Source organism: Schistocerca americana, chromosome 2, assembly GCF_021461395.2.
Source record: "Schistocerca americana isolate TAMUIC-IGC-003095 chromosome 2, iqSchAmer2.1, whole genome shotgun sequence".
Taxonomy (NCBI): Eukaryota; Metazoa; Arthropoda; class Insecta; order Orthoptera; family Acrididae; genus Schistocerca; species Schistocerca americana.
The window spans coordinates 130,931,476-130,950,939 of record NC_060120.1 but is presented as its reverse complement, the minus strand read 5'-3'; the positions used below and the strand labels follow the sequence as shown (position 1 = coordinate 130,950,939).

General features: G+C 41.1%; 1 protein-coding gene across 2 annotated transcripts in view; it reads left to right on the top strand.

The window, feature by feature from the left end:
* Positions 1 to 582: 582 nt before the first annotated feature.
* LOC124594205 (TBC1 domain family member 20) overlaps positions 583 to 19,464 on the top strand; it is a 121,374-nt gene continuing 102,492 nt past the window's right edge. For both annotated transcript variants that reach the window (XM_047132563.1, XM_047132564.1), the window contains exons 1-2: positions 583 to 1,101; positions 4,330 to 4,446. In XM_047132563.1, the coding sequence (XP_046988519.1) occupies positions 837 to 1,101; positions 4,330 to 4,446 (382 nt within the window). In that variant the 5' untranslated portion in view covers positions 583 to 836. The remainder of the gene's footprint in view (positions 1,102 to 4,329; positions 4,447 to 19,464) is intronic.

Sequence of the window (19,464 nt, the reverse complement as noted above, 5' to 3'; positions counted from 1 at the left end):
CCAGACTTGAATTACCCTAAAATAAGACACCATACCGCAATAGACTATGCATAAGATCATAATAAGCACATATTACTGTTTTTACACGGCAGCAGCTTTTCAGCATTCTGAGTATGTAGCAGCATTTACTTAGCTTTTTATTGAGCATTTCAATATGTTTATCCCACTTTAGATGCTCGTCTAACCAGATCCCTAAAAATTTTGTGTTTGAAGTTTATTAAATCTTCTGGTCACCAAGTTTCAAAACTATATTGGGCTTTACTTTATTCGATACGTGGCTGAAATTCATCCATACTGTTTTTTTCTCATTTCCTAAACAGTTATCTTTAAACCATTTTCCTGCTTACAACATGCAACATGCAAATAATTACGATAACTAACATTGTTAATGACTATACGGTGATTAGCTATAGCTGTAGTGTTGTATGTATATGAATTTGTTTCCCCATCCAAAGCCAAATAATAATAAAGAAAAGTTGTAAGGTCATATTTTTGGAAATTAAGGAATATCGATTAGTACGATTAAAATCGATAATGTTAGTTAAGCCGTTATCGATAAACAAACAGCTGTTTTAGCAGCGGCATTTGACATGTTGTTGTTTTTATTTGGCTTGTGTAATTTAGAAAATGTACAACTTACTACGAATGTCGGAAACTGCCTCGGTTTCTGTTTCAATCAATGGAAAGAATGAAAATTGACATTATCTTTGCTGTTATTCATTGCAACTTGGCAGTAAGTAGCTTATTTTGTTGTTCTGTGTAGCCACCGTCTTATCGCAAATCAACGTGCCTTGGGTAGATTCCTAGACAGAAGATCATGAGGAAGGTTTCTAAATATGTCACAAGAAATAGATGTTAACCCTCCGGTGGCAAGCGAGGATCATGCTGACAATGACAACGATCAAGAAAATATTGTTTCAAACGAGGTTGATGACAACTTAGTCGTTCCAACGAGCGTAAGTGGTGCAGTTGATGAACAAACTACGAATGAAGACGGCGGACCTGTGCCAGTTGATGAAGAAACTACGAATGAAGACGACAACCATGTGCAGGATATTGCCCCCAGTGACGATGAGGAGCAGGAACTTACATTCGAAGAAGGTAATCCACTATATTTATAATCCCTTGTCAATTCGTCGGTGTGTATTGTTCCGTTGTGTGACAGTGTGCTACGAAGGCTTGTGCAACCAGTACTTCCATTGTGTCAAGCAATTTTTTATATGTATAATTACTGAAGTACTTCTTTTATTACCAGAAAATTCAGGAAATTTTTCAGAAATTTTCCAATAGGGGCAGTACTTAACTGTCATTTGATCGTGTTCGAAATGGTATAGTTTACATGAACATACATGTAAACATATAAGCAAACTTCATACATTATAACATCCAGTAACATTGTTTTCAGTAAGTGCTTCATGTAGATATATTTTTGCACGGTATAACTTGTTACTTTTCACACAGTGTTCACTCCACTGTATTAACATTGAAGCAAACAATTTTGTTTGAGATGGTATTATTAATTGGCTTACAGAATTAAGTACAACTTGCTACAAAATTGTGTGACTTGATTCTGAATATGATTTTCGCAATGTAGATACACTGAAACTTAGTAATGTTTTGATTAATTTCTCTTTCATGTGCATTTTATACTGTATGGTAGGTGTATAAAATTCGTCCATTATTTATGGGATAATTTTCAGTTGCTATAAGGCATGTTATTAATTTTGGTAATCATTTGTAATGTGACTTTGTGTCTATTTACAAAAATTCAGCAAACTAAACTTAATGTCTTGAGTGTTCCGTTTGAGATTTTCTTTTATTGTTTAACTATCTTCATTATATAGTTATATCTTACATCTATGCGTGTACTTCATTTGTGAGCTGCAGAAGTTGTCGCTTAATTTAATCTGGTATGCAGTTCCTTTCTTAAATTTACATGATTACATTTATTAGTTCCTGCATGATGAGAAGGTAAACTTTTTAGCTATGCATCAATTTTTACTAGCATCTAAACGGAGTACAATTACTCGACTTGTTTCCCACATTGTGTTCTGTAAATCATATTACAGGGGAGAACCTTTAGGAAGCAGAATGAATGAAATTATACATTAACAGGCTGAAGCAGAAACTGTAGGCTGCTTTCTAAAATTTTAATGATTGCTAAGCAAATGGAACACAGCATGTCTTGGGAAAGACACCTTCAGATATGAAAATAATAGGCGTACTCCACGGGAGCATTGTAAGACCATTACTTTTCGCAGTATATATAAATGACCTACTAGCCAACATTAGAAGCAGCATGAGGCTTTTTGTGGATGATGCTGTTGTTTCCAGAGAAGTTGCAAGGCTAGAAAATTGTAGTGAAATGCTGGAAGACCTGCAGAGAATTGATGCTTGGTGCAGGAAGTAGCAATTGACCCTTACTGTAAACAAATGTCACACATGTATACAGAGACAGAAAGACTCAGTATTGTATGATTATATGATTGCAGAACGATTCCTGGAAGCAGTTACTTCCATAACATATCTAGGAGTATGTATACAGAATGATTTAAAGTGGAGTGACCACATAAAATTAATTGCAGGTAAGGCAGATGCCAGAATGTGATTCATTGAAAGAATCCACTGGAAATGTAGTCCCTCAAAAACAGAGATAGCTTACAAAACACTCGTTCAACCAATAGTTGAATATTGCACATCAGTTTGGTATCTGTACCAGATAGGATTGATTAGAAAATATGGAAGTTCCAAAGAAGAGCAACCTGTTTCGTTACAGCTTCATTTATTAAGCATGGAAGTGTCACAGAGGTGCTCAGCCAACTCCAGTGGCTGATGCTGCATGAGAGATGGTCTGCGTCAGTGTGGTTTACTTTTAAAGTTCTGGGAGCCTACGTTCATAGAAGAGTTAATCAATGTATTGCTTCCACCTGCATGTATTTTGTGAAAGACGGGTGGCTTGCGGAGTATAGATGTAGTTGTGAATTGTAGACTCTGTTGTTGGCATTCTCTCTGGACTTCGAACGAATAAATTATATACAGATGTTCTTTTTGCAGCTTACAGTCACTCAGTGTAGTTAACTACTATTTGTTATGTCAAATAAGTTGCATTGTCACATGACATTTGGTGACTAATTTTCTGAATCATGTGTGAGAACAATTGTACGTTGAACATTGTGCTGAAACAATAAAATATGTCCTACATAAATTTTATGTCAATCATGCCTTGCAGGACTCCTCATGAACAACACCATGTGATCAATACCTACCATACCAAACATACAGAATCTTGCAAGCATTGGCTTACCAATTACAAACGTGATCCTTAGTCTGATTGTGGTGAAAGACTCACCACTTTGATCAGGCAGTAGAGTATTTTTGTTGACCCAGCTGCCTTGTTTGCATTTGACTGCTCCTTATATTAAATTTGAGTCAAGAAAAGACAAAAAAATTATACAAGGGGGTTCAAACTACATATAGCAATATACAGCTGCGTTCAAGTCTCCTGACTCACTTCCTCCACTACTTACATATCATTCTAGGTTCACCAGTATCGATAACTTAGCACTGTTCTGACTTTAGCCCCATGCACCACAACAATTACCTTTTCCAATGATTAGATGTAGAAGTTCGCTCATTTAAAGTCCCTGGTGAAACATAAATAATTTAGAGAGATAAGATAACAAATCACCATTCTATGTAATATATAGGCCCATAAACAAGAAAGAGAACTTTGCTGGATTTTGTTGAGAGGTTTATGGTTGTGGGAAGGGACCAGGGAAAGGAGGGCTAGACCAAGATGGAGGTAATGAACTCCTTGAAAGGTAGTCGGGGGAGAGGGGGGGGGGGTTGGGTTGATAGATGAGAGTGGGTAAGATTCACGCTTGGATGGAGATATGGACTATCAGAGGCAGTGATCGTTGTTGGCTTTTATTCCTTTCCTATGCACCTGCTGCTTTTCCCTCCCAGCTGTCACAGTCATCCCTGTACAACTGTCCCACTCACTCCTGGTATTATCTCTCCCTTGATCTGTTCCACCTATCTCAACCCCTCATCCCAGTGTAATTGTAGTGCTGGCCCAATGTATTCAGCTTTGACAAAGTAGCCATGGAATGTCTGACCATTACTCCATAAAACATAAATTACTTGTAGAAGTTTGTGTCTCTTTGTGCTGAGTTTAAATGGGCTTTCCACAAAGATTTGCTTGGTTATTTTAGTAGATAATTCTGAATAGAGCACCCAGTTGCAATGAGCTTATTTATTACTAATGTCTGAGGTTCAGTCTGACAATACTGATAGTAAGTAATTACATATGTTGCATTTTTGTTTCAGTTCCTGTTTCACCTGTTATGCAAGAGAAAATTAAGAGAATTGAAGCTGTTTTAGAGACATCACGTGATCCTAAAAGTCTAAAACAGTTTGCTTTGTCTGAAGGCGGTCTTGTCACTGGTAAATCTAAAAAATAATTAATAAATATGTCTATGGATAAATTAAAGCCAGAGTTGCAGATAATTCCTTAAGTGTATGATTATATTCACTTTTGATAGTGTGGCACCAATATTTATTGAAAGTTGGAAGCATGAAATTGGTGGAAAAAATATTTTATTGAGGTATGGTAAGTTTTTGTAAGTGATATGTTTACATTACTGCTTTACGCGCTCCACAACGATGTAGATATGTATACACTGAAGTGCATAAAATAACTTCCCAACATTTACTTATACAAACCACATTACTACAGTGAAGAAGTCAGTAGTTTTGTAACATTCACATTCTTTGATATTATTGATAATATAGAAATTGGTTGGTTCTATTATGAAGACATTGCAACATTATGTAAATAGTAACTATGTGAGATTAGTCACACACTATCAGACTTTCTGTGAAATAAACAGAATATTAACATCCGTGACAAAATAATAATAAAAAAAATGATTTTCACTGGCATACCAGTGAAGAATATACCTGTATCCAAAATACAATGGTTGTTTCTGATAATAAAAATTCAGATCTAATTCATGAAGCAATCACTGCAGTTAAATAGTCAAATGGGGAAATATGTTCTGGAGTGTACTTTACTACAGATAAGTTGGAAAAGGTATCATTGTGGAGCCTAAGAGAGACTTAATCTTCGTTACACAAAGCTTCGTGATAGACACTGAAGTTGAGATCAGTGGCACCTACAGCATAACGGACTATGAGGCAGTCACTTCTATAAACAGAGAGATTCCAGGAAAGTGTGCACACACACGCAACCATCACAATCTTTCCCCTTAGCTGTGAAATTATCTTTAACCACCATTGCAATAATAAGAATCACACTACACTTATTGTTATTTTGAACACGTTGTTGTTGTTGTTGTTGTTGTTGTTGTGGTGGTCTTCAGGCCTGAGACTGGTTTGATGCAGCTCTCCATACTACTCTATCCTGTGCAAGCTTCTTCATCTCCCAGTACCTACTGCAACCTACATCCTTCTGAATCTGCTTAGTGTATTCATCTCTTGGTCTACCTCTACGATTTTTACCCTCCACGCTGCCCTCCAATACTAAATTTGGGGCCCCTTGATGCCTCAGAACATGTCCTACCAACCGATCCCTTCTTCTGGTCAAGTTGTGCCACAAACTCCTCTTCTCCCCAATTCTATTCAATACCTCCTCATTAGTTATGTGATCTGCCCATCAAATCTTCAGCATTCTTCTGTAGCACCACATTTCTAAAGCTTCTATTCTCTTCTTGTCCAAGCTATTTATCGTCCATGCTTCACTTCTATACGTGGCTACACTCCATACAAATACTTTCAGAATAGACTTCCTGACACTTAAATCTATACTTGATGTTAACAAATTTGTCTTCTTCAGAAACGCTTTCCTTGCCATTGCCAGTCTACATTTTATATCCTCTCTACTTCGACCATCATTAGTTATTTTGCTCCCCAAATAGCAAAACTCCTTTACTACTTTAAGTGTGTCATTTCCTAATCTAATACCCTCAACATCACCCGACTTAATTTGGCTACATTCCATTATCCTCGTTTTGCTTTTGTTGATGGTCATCTTATATCCTCCCTTCAAGACACTATCCATTCCGTTCAACTGCTCTTCCAAGTCCTTTGCTGTCTCTGACAGAATTACAATGTCATTGGCGAACCTCAAAGTTTTTATTTCTTCTCCATGGAATTTAATACCTACTCAGAATTTTTCTTTTGTTTCCTTTACTGCTTGCTCAATATACAGATTGAACAACATCGGGGAGAGGCTACAACCCTGTCTCACTCCCTTCCCAACCACTGCTTCCATTTCATGTCCTTCGACTCTTATAACTGCCATCTGGTTTCTGTGCAAATTGTAAATAGCCTTTTTCTCCCTGTATTTTATCCCTGCTACCTTCAGAATTTGAAAGAGAGTATTCCAGTCAACACTGTCAAAAGCTTTCTCTAACTCTACAAATGCTAGAAATGTAGGTTTGCCTTTCCTTAATCTTTCTTCTAAGATAAGTCATAGGGTCAGTATTGCCTCACATGTTCCAACATTTCTACGGAATCCAAACTGATCTTCCCTGAGGTTGGTTTCAACCAGTTTTTCCATTCGTCTGTAAAGAATTCGCGTTAGTTTTTTGCAGCTGTGACTTATTAAACTGATAGTTCAGTAATGTTCACATCTGTCAACACCTGCTTTCTTTGGGATTGGAATTCTTATATTCTTCTTGAAGTCTGAGGGAATTTTGCCTGTCTCATACATCTTGCTCACCAGGTGGTAGAGTTTTGTCAGGACTGGCTCTCCCAAGGCTGTCGGTAGTTCTAATGGAATGTTGTCTACTCCCAGGGCCTTGTTTCGACTTAGGTCTTTCAGTGCTCTGTCAAACTCTTCACTCTTTCAAAGTTACACATTCCAAATTTGTCACAAACTTGTAAATCTGTGTGCAGCAAAGTCCACAAGATATCGTTACAAGACACATTTACGCATGACACAGCTAAGCCATTGCCTAAAAAGAGATATATTATTTATAATAAATTTCATTAACACTTTCGTTGCGGCTGACGCTTATAAGCGTCCGCACACATTGTCGGATTACTGAGTCTAGTTGCATCGTCTAAGCTAGCATCTAAGCATGTAAACGTTTGTTTTGTGTGGTCAGTTATCAAACGTATATTGTTCGTAATGGCGGCTAATGAACCGACACCTGGGCCTTCCAATGTGAAAAGGAGCAGGAAAAGTGTTAAATTGACAGAGGAACAGTTACTTTGTGTACTAGATGACAGTGATTTTCTGTGTAGTGAGGACAAGGCATACCACAGAGATTGTCATTTAGAGGCTGCTGAAGAATTGCAGAGTGATGATAGCATGGAAGCAAAGCTTTTGAATCTGTTTCATGACAGTTCCGAATCTGACGATACGGATCACGACAATTGTGTGGAAATCAACGACGAAAAAGTGTCCGACCTGTCACATGGAGATAATCCAGGTGAGTCCTGGCATAAAGAACCACATAATATGCAGTATCACCCATTGATGAAGGAAGAAGTTTTGCAAATTCATCCTGCTGGCAATTCTCCTATGGATTTCTTCAGATTATTGGTAACAGACGAATTGTTGCAACTTGTAGTTGACGAAACGAACGATAACGCAGTCAACATATGCTGAGCGAAAATACAAAAGAGGGATCTAGGATCTGTAAATGGAAACCTCTAAGAATAGGTGAATTACTAGTTTTCCTGCGTGTTTCGTTACATATGGGTAATGTTAAATATCCTCGATTACAAGACCACTGGAAGAAAGAACCACTGTTTGAGAATAGAGGAATAGCGATGAGTATAAGCAGAGACCGGTATTTGATCGTATTATGCTCTCTGCATTTTGCAAAAAATCCACTTCCAGATGATCGTTTAGATAAGATACGACCTATATTGGATTATTTTGACACGAGAATGTCTCAAGTGTATTACCCGGGAAGAGATCTATCAATAGAGGAATCAATGATTCTTTGAAGGAGAAGATTGTCATTTAGACAGTACATAAAAAGCAAATGTAATAAATATGGCATTAAGATGTACATGCTCAACAATCCAGATGGTTTCATAAATAAGTGCACTGTGTACAGGGGAAGTAGTGTAGATATGAGGGGGGAAAAGGTCACGCTGAAAAGGTCGTTTTGCATTTGATGGCAGAAAAGCTGCATGTTGGTCATCACATTTACTTGGACAATTATATAACAGTTTCCATTTAGCTACAACACTGTTGAACCTAACTTTCCACAGGTGTGCTCTGAAATTAAATGGGAAATATACCCTCGAAGACACTGTTTCGGCAAAACTTGGGAGAGGAGAGAGAATTGCGCGGTATTCTAATGGAGTTATGATTGGAAAATGGAAGGATTGACGAGAGGTTTCCTACATTTCCACAGAACATCTAAATGATATGAAGCAAGTGAGGAATGTGCTCCAGCAAATAGTCACGAAACCTTTGCCTATTATTAGGTACAATGCTTGTATGTCTGGGACTGATAACCAAGATCGGATGTTATCGTATAATTTATGTAAATAAAAGACTATCCACTGTCCGAAAAAACTATTCTTTCATGTCATTGACATGTTAGTTTTCAATTCTCTATATCTGCACAACAAATACTCAGGAAATAAAATGACATTGTACGATTACAGAATGAACATTCTAAAGGGCTTCCTTCCATTAATTGATGTTCCACGAAATGTGAGCAAGGAACATCACAAATAAACACACGTTGTGCAAAAGCGGGAAGCTACTGCAGGGGAGAAGCAAGTTATGAGGAAACGGTGTAAGAAGTGCACGGAACAGGGCAAGTGCACTTATACACCATATGAGTGTACAACCTGCCCAGACAAACCTGGATACTGCTTGAACTGCTGTATAATCTCCCAGAAGTAGCAAAAACGTGATAATATCGAGGAAATTACGATTATTAAAGACGACTTCTTTTAATTTTTTTGAATTGCATAGTTTCTTTTTATGATGTGAAAGGTGAGAACTTTTTTTATCTAGTACTCAGATAATGAGGTTTTGTTTCATGTTAAAGTTGACATTTTGCTTTGTAAAGCGTTCACTTCAGTTTTTTGCGAAAGAATTTGTTGCGCTAAATTTGTTTTAATAGCACCGCAATCAAAGTAATGGGGGACATGAGAGAAGCCTCCAAATAGGGTGTATTTCGCTTACTAATTTCTACACGTCCAGCGTCCCTTGGGTGTCTATGATAAATGTAGATGGGTAATTCTCTCATACCAGGAGCAAACATGCTACTAAATTGACGACCTCTATCAGAGTCAATCTTAAAAATGCGCATTTGAAGTATATATAATTTCAAATGAATCCAGTTTCTTTTTTTCTTTCTTAAGAATTTGCGTTTTCTAATCCAAATTTTTCCTGAATGCAGTGGATTTGTCACTTGTGTGAATTGTATTTTTTGTTACATTATCAACAAATCACAAACATCTGAATGACGCCTGTGACCCGTATAGGTGTCAGACAGCAAACAGATTTTAAAACATGACCTCAATACAGTCAAAGCTTATTTGAAGTAGTGTGTCTAAGGTGTCATCATTAAGTCAGTATAGAACATGATCCTACAGATATTACAAGGTCTTGACTTCGGCCTGTAGCTCAGGTGTGCTTAGGAGCATCGGCTCCGAGCGGTACCTGCCATTTCAGAGTGTTACCAGCCCGCACTCGCACGTTGCCGGGCCGCACTGGAGAGTTGCGCGCCTGCACCGATGCCGCAGCGAAAGTGTTAAGTAATAAATATACCGCTAATCAGTAACCAGATTTCTCACTTTCTTAAACATGCCTTTGCATGCAAGATGTTCCTTGAATTCATATTACACCCTTTTGATCCCAGAAAACTTTAACTTGGCTTTATGAATTATCTCAAAATATGATCCCATGTAACATTATGAAAATGAAAGAAATCAAAGTATGTGAGCTTTTTATTTTTGTATCACCTATCTCTGACCCGCAGGTGGCCCACAATTCCTTATGGGATACGCGTGTGGCGCACACGGGGCCCCGAGCTATTGAAGTCTCCTTCCTTTTTCTAGACTGCTTTCCTGTCCCTCTTCTCTCCTTCCCTGTCCTTGCTCCTTTTTCCCTCCCCCATCCTTTCCCTCTTGGTGGACTACTTTATATCGACCTGGCTATCCTACGGGCTTTGTTTTGGTATGTGCTCTTGCTTAGTTTGCTGTTTCCATCTCCTTTTCAGCATTTTTGGTCCCCTTCAGGTTTGACCTCCATTTCCAATATTTCCCGTTCAGCGTGAACCATTTGGGGATGAACTCCCAAGGTAGTTTCCATGGTACAGGCTTCTCTCCCCCTCCCCTCCATTTTCCCTTTGCACCCTGGCCCCCCTTCCTGCTAGGTCACCAGCATGGAAGCCAGTCCGTGTGGTGAAGCTGTTAAGTACCCACTTGGCTGAGCCCCCTTACAACACAGGAATCACACTGCTAGTACCTGAGCTGTTAATGCCTCGTGTATGCCAAGGAGGTGATGCTCATCACTTTGGGGCATCAGAACTCCTGGCAATGGCCGCCATGCCAGACGGCCCTTGCTGTGGCTGGGTGACTTCCACAGGGCGAGCCCCTGGTTGGAGTGGGTGGTACTAGGGCGGACGCCTTGAACATGAAGCGACAAAAACTTTAACATCCTGCCCATTCTGTGGCCGTCTCTAAGAATGATAGAAGACATGAGTCTCCTTCTGGTCCTTCAGCCTTCCCCTCCCTGGCCACCCCCTGGGAAGAGGGTCAAGTTCACTGGCTTGGGTTGAAACCTTTCCCTTGGTACCTGGTTTGTACCAGGACAGATAGCGAAAGTTTTGCCATGACCAAGCCTTTGTTTTTCTTGGAGACAATTGAAGATAAGTATTACGAAGTGGAATCCATGAGTAAAATGCGGTCTGGTTCTTTGCTTATAAAGACATTTTCTGCTGCCCAATCTGACTCCATGCATGCGTGTGACCATCTTGGTGACAGCCCAGCCTCCGTCGCACCCCACCACGCTTTGAACTCAGTACAGGGCATCATTTTCCACTGGGATCTTCTTCTCCAAACTGATGAGGAGTTCCATGCAAACCTCGAGCAGTGATGAGTCTGATTTATCTACTGTGTACAGCGAGGCCCTAAAAACAATCACACCGATTAAGGCGCCTTTATCCTGGGCTTCGAGGGGGATACCCTCCCCGAGAAGGTCGAGGTGATAGTGTATCGGTGTGATGTAAAACCTTACATTCGACCACCGATGAGATGCCTTAAATGCTTACGGTTTGGACACACGTCTTCCCGTTGCACCAATGATCCCCTCTGTGGTGACTGTGGGTGCTCCGTCCATGACGGGAGTGCCTGTGCTCCCCTACTAGTGTGCGTAAATTGCAATGCGCAGCATCCTCCATGCTCGCCAGCATGCTTGGTGTATGTGAAAGAACGACGGAGTCAAGAGTACAGGACCTTAGGTCGACGTACCTACACCGAGGCTTGTCGAAAGTATGACTGGCTCCATCCCATGCCTATAACTTCCACTTTTGCTTCAGTTATGTCCATTCCCCCTCCTACCCCCTCCTCTTCCCAGACCCATCCCATTCGCCCCACACCTTCTGCTTCACCCTCACTCTCCCACTCCCCATCAGTACCCATACCCGTCCCTTCGGGTGCTGCTCCCCCTCCCCCACCGGAGAAGTGTCCCCCTTCATCAGCAGCTGCCAGTACTGGAGCTCCTTCCTGGGACTCCTCATCCCGGCACCCTACTGAAAGGTGATCTGCAGCTCCACTTCGGCCACGCGATCCATAGCCGATGGGTGCAAAGATTGCCAGGTGTAATTCTGTGCCCAACCTCGCTGCAGTCTGCCCTTCTCTTCCTTCACAAGAGAAGAAAGAAACACAAGAACAAGGGCAAGGCCTCTCCTGTACCCCGAGGTGCCGTCTTCCCCTCCCCCAGCCAAGGAACCAACAGAGTCTGACCCGATCTATATGGACATTACCCCATCCTTATTGGTGATGGATGGTGACTCAGCGGCGTGACTGGCTCCAGTCCATTCCCTTCTCATTTGGACTCCAGCTTGAGAATCCTCCAGTGGAACTGTGATGGATATTTGAGTCACCTCCTGAGTTGCAGCCCCTTCTTTCCTCCTACTCTGCTGCTTGCATTGCTCTCCAGGAGACCCATTTTGTCAATTCTTACTCACACACCCTTCGGGGTTACGTGTTTTGTCGGAACCGAATTGGCCCCTTGCAGGCTTCTGGTGGTGTTTGCACCTTAGTCTGCAAGGACAATGTTAGTAAATGGGTTCTCCTCCATACCACTCTGAAAGCGATTGCTGTCAGGGTCCATCTGGTGACACTAATCACAATCTGTAATCTCTACTTTCCACTTGACAGGCCGCCCACATCCCTTGCTCTAACCACCCTTCTTCAACAACTCCCTTCTCCCTTCCTGCTTCTAGGGGACTTTAATGCCCACAACCCTTTCTGGGGTAGTCACACGACTATTGCCCTGGGTAGGACAGTAGAAGCTGTTCTGGCAGGGCTTGACCTCTGTCTACTAAACACGGCATTCCCATACACTTTAGTGTGGCACATGGCACTTTCTCTGCCATTGACCTCTCCATGTGCAGTGCCGATCTTCTTCCCTCCATTCAGTGGGGTGTCCACGATGACTTATGTGACAGCCATTATTACCCGATTGTTTTGATCTTTCTTCAGTGTATCTCACTCCGTCACCCTCCCAGGTGGACCTTCTCTAAAGCTGATTGGGGTGCCTTCTACTCTGCTACCATCCCCCCTGTACTACCACACAGCGGTATTGGTGAGTCTACTCAGACTTTGACTGCCACCATTCTTTCCACTGTTGTTTCAGCCATCCCTTCTTCTTTGGGTTTCCCCCATCGGAAGATGGTCCTTCGGTGGACTCCGGAAATTGCTGCTTCCATAGAAGACTGCCACCGTGCTCGTCAACACTTCAAGTGGCACCCTTCTACTGCTCTCCTTCTGATATTTAAATGATTCCGCACCTGGGCCTGTTACCTAATCAAATTTCAGAAATGGATTTGCTGGAAACGATATGTGGCTACCATAGGACCACACACACGCTCTTCACAAATCTGGGCAAAACTCGGGTGAATTTTTGGCCATCATCCTCCCACCAGAATTGCAGGAATTTCTGTGCATGGTGTTGTCCTTACCCATCCGGACTTTGTCACAGAGCATTTTGCTCAACACTATGCTCAAGCCTCCGCATCGACTCAATATCCACCCATGTTCCTCCTCCTGAAAGAATGCTCAGAACAACTGCCTTTGTCTTTTGTTTCTCGCTGCTTGGAGCCTTATAATGCCCCATTTAGTAAGTGGGAATTCGCCAGCGCCCTCACCCTTTGTCCCGACGCGGCTCCTGGACCGGAGTGGATACATAACCAAATGCTCCACCACTTATCAGTGGCTGGCCACCGTTGTATACTGACCCTTGCGGCTTGCGACTGGTGCCTTCTGGACCAGCCCCGTGATTAGCCTTCTCGCAGAGGTGGGGATTCCACCGCTGCGAGTTTTGTGCCAACAAGAGCTGATATCTTATGTGCTCCGCAATTGGTGCACCCCAAAGCACCCTAATTATGGTCTCCTTTATCCAGACACGGAGATCAACCTCCCACGACGGTGGCCACAAAGTGGGCTTACCGTGGCTGCCAGCATTCAGTTGCTCTTTTATGAGCTCCAGCACTTCCCTTTACCACCTCTTTTTCTCTGGTCACGCACATACCCCTCTATGGTGCGTCTCTCAGCCACAGCTCTGTCTTGATCTCTCCATCAATTCAAAGGATTCTGCCCCTTTGGAGGCTCTTCACCACCAATTCTACTGTCTCCTCAATTCATTCCAGGGTTCGCAATTGATATCTGTAATGACTCCTTGAGCAGTTTGCAAGCTATCGGCCAAAGCTTCCCTCGTTACCCATTGATCATAGCTATCCAGGACTCCCTTTCTCTCCTTGATCAACGTGGATGCTCAGTGGTTTTCCTTTGGACTCCAGGCCATGTGGCGCTCCCTGGCAATGAACTTGCAAATTGACTGGCTAAATTGGCTACTAACAGACCACCTCTTGCTATTAGCATTCCGGAAATAGACCTTTGCTCGGCATTAGAATGTTGGGTTTTGGGACTTTGGAATGCAGAATGGCACACTATTTCTTCGCCAAACAAGCTCAGGGCAATAAAGGTTTCTACAACTATGTGGCGGTCCTCCTTACGGGCCTCTCGTAAGGCCTTTGTCGTCCTTTGCCGGCTTCGCCTCGGCTGACTCACAGTTATCTCCTCCGTTGTGAAGACCCCCTCTCTGTCTGCTGGCTGTGGTTCATCTCTTACTGGACTGTCCCAACTTAGCCACCCTGCAACGAACTTTTAGCTTTCCTGACTCACTACTCATGGCGTTAGCCGACAATGCCTCAGTGCCTGATCTAGTTTTATGATTTCTGCATTCTGGGGTTTTTTATTGCTTCATTTAAGTGATAATTAATTGAAACCCTCTGCTGCCGACAGGTGTTGTTGATATACCTCGATGGGGACAGCTGAGATCTCCTGCTTGCATGGTAGATGCTCTATCCATCTGAGCCACCGAGGACACAGATAAATAATGCAACTGCAGGGACTTATCCCTTGCATGCTTCCCGTGAGATCCACATTCCCAACTGTCCACAACTACATACGTAATGTGCCCAATAGATATTTGCCCGTCCACTCATTACTCACGCACACTAAGGTGATAATTCCCGTAAGAGTTCGGGCAAACTGTGCACATTCACACAGGCGAAGGTCAATGGCCAGGTAGCCTTTAACTATGTATGAAGATAATAACTGCTCTCGAAAGAACAGATACCATTGATGACTGTGCAGCTTCTCTAGAATAAATGATAATTAATTGAAAGCCTCAGCTGCCAACAGGTGTTGTTGATATACCTCAATGGGGACAACTGAAAATGTGTGCCCCGACCGGGACTCGAACCCGGGATCTGTATTTAAGGGTGGGACCTTCAACTTATCAGTGGGTGGAGGGGATGGCTGGCCGTCTTGCTCCCCCCTTCGCCCCGATTGGACTGGCTTCAACTGGGCTTGGTGGTTCACCCCTGCCCTCTGCCTTCCCACTCCTTTCCTTATGGGTCTGTTTTATCTTGAGTGTGTATCTTGTCTACCTGTGCTTCTTCCTGCATGCCCGTCATTAGTCACTTTCTTTCCCTCTTCTTCCGCCTTCTTCCTTCCTTCTCTATCAATAGTTCGTAATTTTATAGCCATTGTAGTTCCCTCTTATAGTGTGAGGTTTTATCGGTTTTAGTTATTCCAAGGTCGGAAGGACTGATGACCATGTGATTTGGTCCCTTCTCCAATCCAACCAAGCAAGCTATCTCTGACAATATCGGCATTATGATAATCTTTATAGATTTCAGGCCTACATTATCCATACAGTAGGGAAAGGAAAAGGAAAATTTAAGTTACTACATAAAATCTATTAAAATCCTTGCCAATTCTTTTTGCAGTTAAAGTAAAGTAAAAATAAAAATACATGCTGTTCGTTCCTGTAAATCATAGATGCCATTTGGTGAAAAAAGCAATATCATACTAAAGTAAGAACACCACCAGAGAACTAGGTGATATACATAGAAGTTACAGTGAATTAGAACTTTTTAAAAAAATTCTAGTGTGCTGTGTGCGCCTTGATTGTTTCTTACATTTTACTGAAAATTTAAAAACAAAATTATATTCTACAATATATAAAAGCAATGAAAAAAACATTTATAGGTAGAAAGGATTTTTCTACAAAACAGAAAATGAGGAATGATTTAGTAGAATATACATGTTGTCAGCTGCTGATGGGACTCTTATTTCAGGTTGTGAGGTATTTACATTACTGACCGTATGCTCAACAGAGGCAACATGACCCAGACAGCACAGGGCAGTATCCGGCTGTAGATTGATGTCACATGTCTTCTAGCTATGATGTGTCTGTGTTAACTTGATTCCCTGCTGTCCTTACATTTAGTACGACAACTTTCAGGTCACCAGATGTCACCTGTGACATATGTATACGAAGTTTGTGGATGCTTATTTTTGTTTTACATTAATCTATATAAACAAACATGTAAATGTTCATTTGTACAAAATTGTAAATCTCTGAAAGTTTTTTTTCCGATTACTTTGAAATTTTGGCACAATGTTGCATTTGAATACATGCATTTTTTTATGTACCTTCTGGAGTGCCATTTGGCATATAATTATATACATAGTGTGTCTATAATTAAATTTCCACTTTAAAAATGCTGTGGGAAAAGAACCACTGCTCAGAATGATGTCAAATTTGAACAGCATGTTATTGACACAGGGAGAAACACCATGGAACAAAAAATAAAATCATGGAAATTTGACTAATAGCTGGCACTATTAAGTGTCAGAATATGTGCGCCTATACACAGGTGGCACATGGCTGTTCCTCAGTTTGCATTCAAGACACCGAACATGACTGTCTCCATAAAGGATCGTACGCTGCTGGTAAAGTTCTTTTACAAAAATGGTGACTGTGCACCAGTAGCTCTGCAGAAGTTCTGGACCCTCAGGAGTAAGAAAAAAGGCATTGGTCCAATGTCTAGAGAAAATGATTGCAACATTCTAGAAGACATGTTCTTTTGAAGTGCAGTGAGTTAGAGGGAGGAAAGCAATTGATCAGACATCTGTCGAAGATGTGGCCACAGCATTGCAAAAGGAGTTGAGCGATGGTGCGCCAACATTCAGTGTGTGGGGAATTACCTTAGCATTGGACATGCGTGCAACAATGGTGCATAAAATCCTATGAAACACCCTGCATTATTATCCATACAAAACAACTCATGTTCAAGAGATACTTCCTACTGACCTGTCAGCAAGACAAACATTTGCTCTGAAATTTCTTGCTCACATCGAAGTAGAGGGACATGTCAATAAGCAGAATAGCAGGATGCAGGCAACGGAAAATCCCCATACACATCAACCAGTACCACTTCATTATGCGAAGATGACTTTGTGGTGTGGGATTGTCTTGTTCGCTTGCTTTATTTCTTCATTTGTTTTCCTTGGTGTCGACTTACTGCATTGCTACACTGGCTGAAAAATGGGGTTGGAAGATCAACACTGACTACTTCAAATGATGTAGCTGACAGGTGCACATTTGCGTTTCACAGTTCTTTACTTTTAATGTTCATAACCCCCAATAATACACAGTTATATGGCCAGTGCACTATTGTTTAACTTTCGATAAGTCTCATTAATAGGTTGCAAGTGAAGATCCACATACTGCTTCAATAGTTTACTGTTGTACATCAAAAAGCAGTAAAAACCTAACCACACAGTTCACAACTCTTGCAGAATATTGCAGTGTGTATCGAACAGACGCTGTTATTGTCTTAACACATAGCCTAATTGTGTTGCACTTATTTCACAGTTAAGTTGATGCATTGTTGTTGTTATAACCAACACAGGTTTCTTGTCTGAAACTCGGCCGTGGGCTGACTGACTCGGGACCAAAAATCAGGCTTTTATATATCCCCACAATAATAGGTACTGAAACTACACATTGTTTGAAGTTCAATTTACAGGAACTACAATTAAAACTTAACTATTAAATTAACTTTTTAACAGTTTCTTATACCACAAGAGTTAGGCTGAATTATTTATTTAAATCATGAAATTAACAAATATCATTATACAAACACTAATTTTGACAAAACTGTTAATTACTTTGGAATAAATTAAGGGCTGACTTTGCTAACATGTTTTCGGATGGGACGAAATAGATACTTTATAATTACTAGTATTTCGTTTTTCAAATGTTTATGATTTGTACAGAATTTATATTTGTTTATAAGTCAACACTAGAATTCAAGTTATGAAACAATTACTGATTTTGCCCTATAATGAAAGTTACTAACTAGGAATAGTGAAAATAAATTAGAAAATCAATTACATACATAAAACTAAGCACAAAATTAATCTGGTGGTATATTCTTTAAGACTAAGGGCCAACCTTTTTCTTTTTTGAAAATGCAGATTATACTCACACATGTTAATGATAATTAGATAAGTGGATAATTAGATAAGTGTGAAAAAAAATGAATTTCAAGGAGGCAGATGGCAAAACAAGAGGCAAAGTAAAAAAATCCCAGCTTGCTCACCACAGGATGTTGGCATTATTTATCGTAGGGCCATATTTTTTTGAGGAAATGAGTTCTGCGTCTACTGTGACCAGTACTGCCATGGGTAAATGCTACAAGAGTCTTGCGCACCAGCATCATTCCAAACCTTCAACAGTGTTGATGTGTGAGTAGGATTATTTTTATGCAAGATGGTACTCCCCTGAACATAGCACAGCCAGTGAAGCAGCTGTTGCAGAGGCATTTCAGAATTGCTAGAATTATCACTCATCATTTCTCTACCACCTGATGTCCAGATCACTTGATCTTAATCCATGTGACTTCTGGCTTATCTGAAAGATGATGTATTCGGTGCTCCAATTACGAACATGGCCATCGCCTGCTGTGCCACGCTGTCATCATGATTGCAGCCGGAGACATTGCCGACATCGTCATTTGACTGATGCTTTGCTTGGCTCTGCTCTTTGCACTGTCAGCAATGCCAGACGTCTACTGTTTCACATGAGAGGAGACTGGGTGCCTCCACCAAGCTCTTCCTGATGCACTACGCTGATGGCCAGAATAAAGAAGTTAGCTGAACAAATCCACTGTCGGCCTGATGCTCATTTCACTCTCCATAGGAGACAATCAAAGGGATTGATGTTGGATCATTGACATCGCCATCTTAGAACAATGTCTGAACCTACAGCCTATGGTACGATGAGTCCAAAAAATTGTGTATTGTATTTTGGTCATAGAGAAGAGTTTTGACAGCATTTTGTAAAGTAGATTTTATTCCAAGTAGAGGAAAAGTGTGTTTGTCTAGTTTTAGAGGTAATGGAAGTTGTGATTGTTTAGAGCCTGTTAGATGTGAACCTTGAGGGTCACTCAGTGCCCTGTACAAAAAGAGTTCAAGTAAAATGTTATACTTGTAATCATTGGGGGCATATGGCTGGGCAATTCTTGGGAGTTGAGTTGGCTTATGATTAGATGGAAGAATGAAGTTAATAGATTTTGTTTTCTTGTCTTGTGAATGTTAGTTCTCAAAATGAATGTTGTCAAGGACAAAGCTTTGACAGTGCCAGAGACGCGAGATGTCGGAGCCAGAAGTAGTATACGTATTGTTAGGAAAGGTAGCATGACTAACAGCAAATAACACAGAGCTGCATGGGTTCGTAGAATCACAGTCATCACAAAGGATTGTAGATTTGTCAATCACAAGTTTAATTGCTCCTTTTTCTGGCAAGGCAACCAAGAATGTGCAGACCTTTGTGGGAGACCTCAGAAATATGGCACAGATGGAAGTTTGGTCTGATAA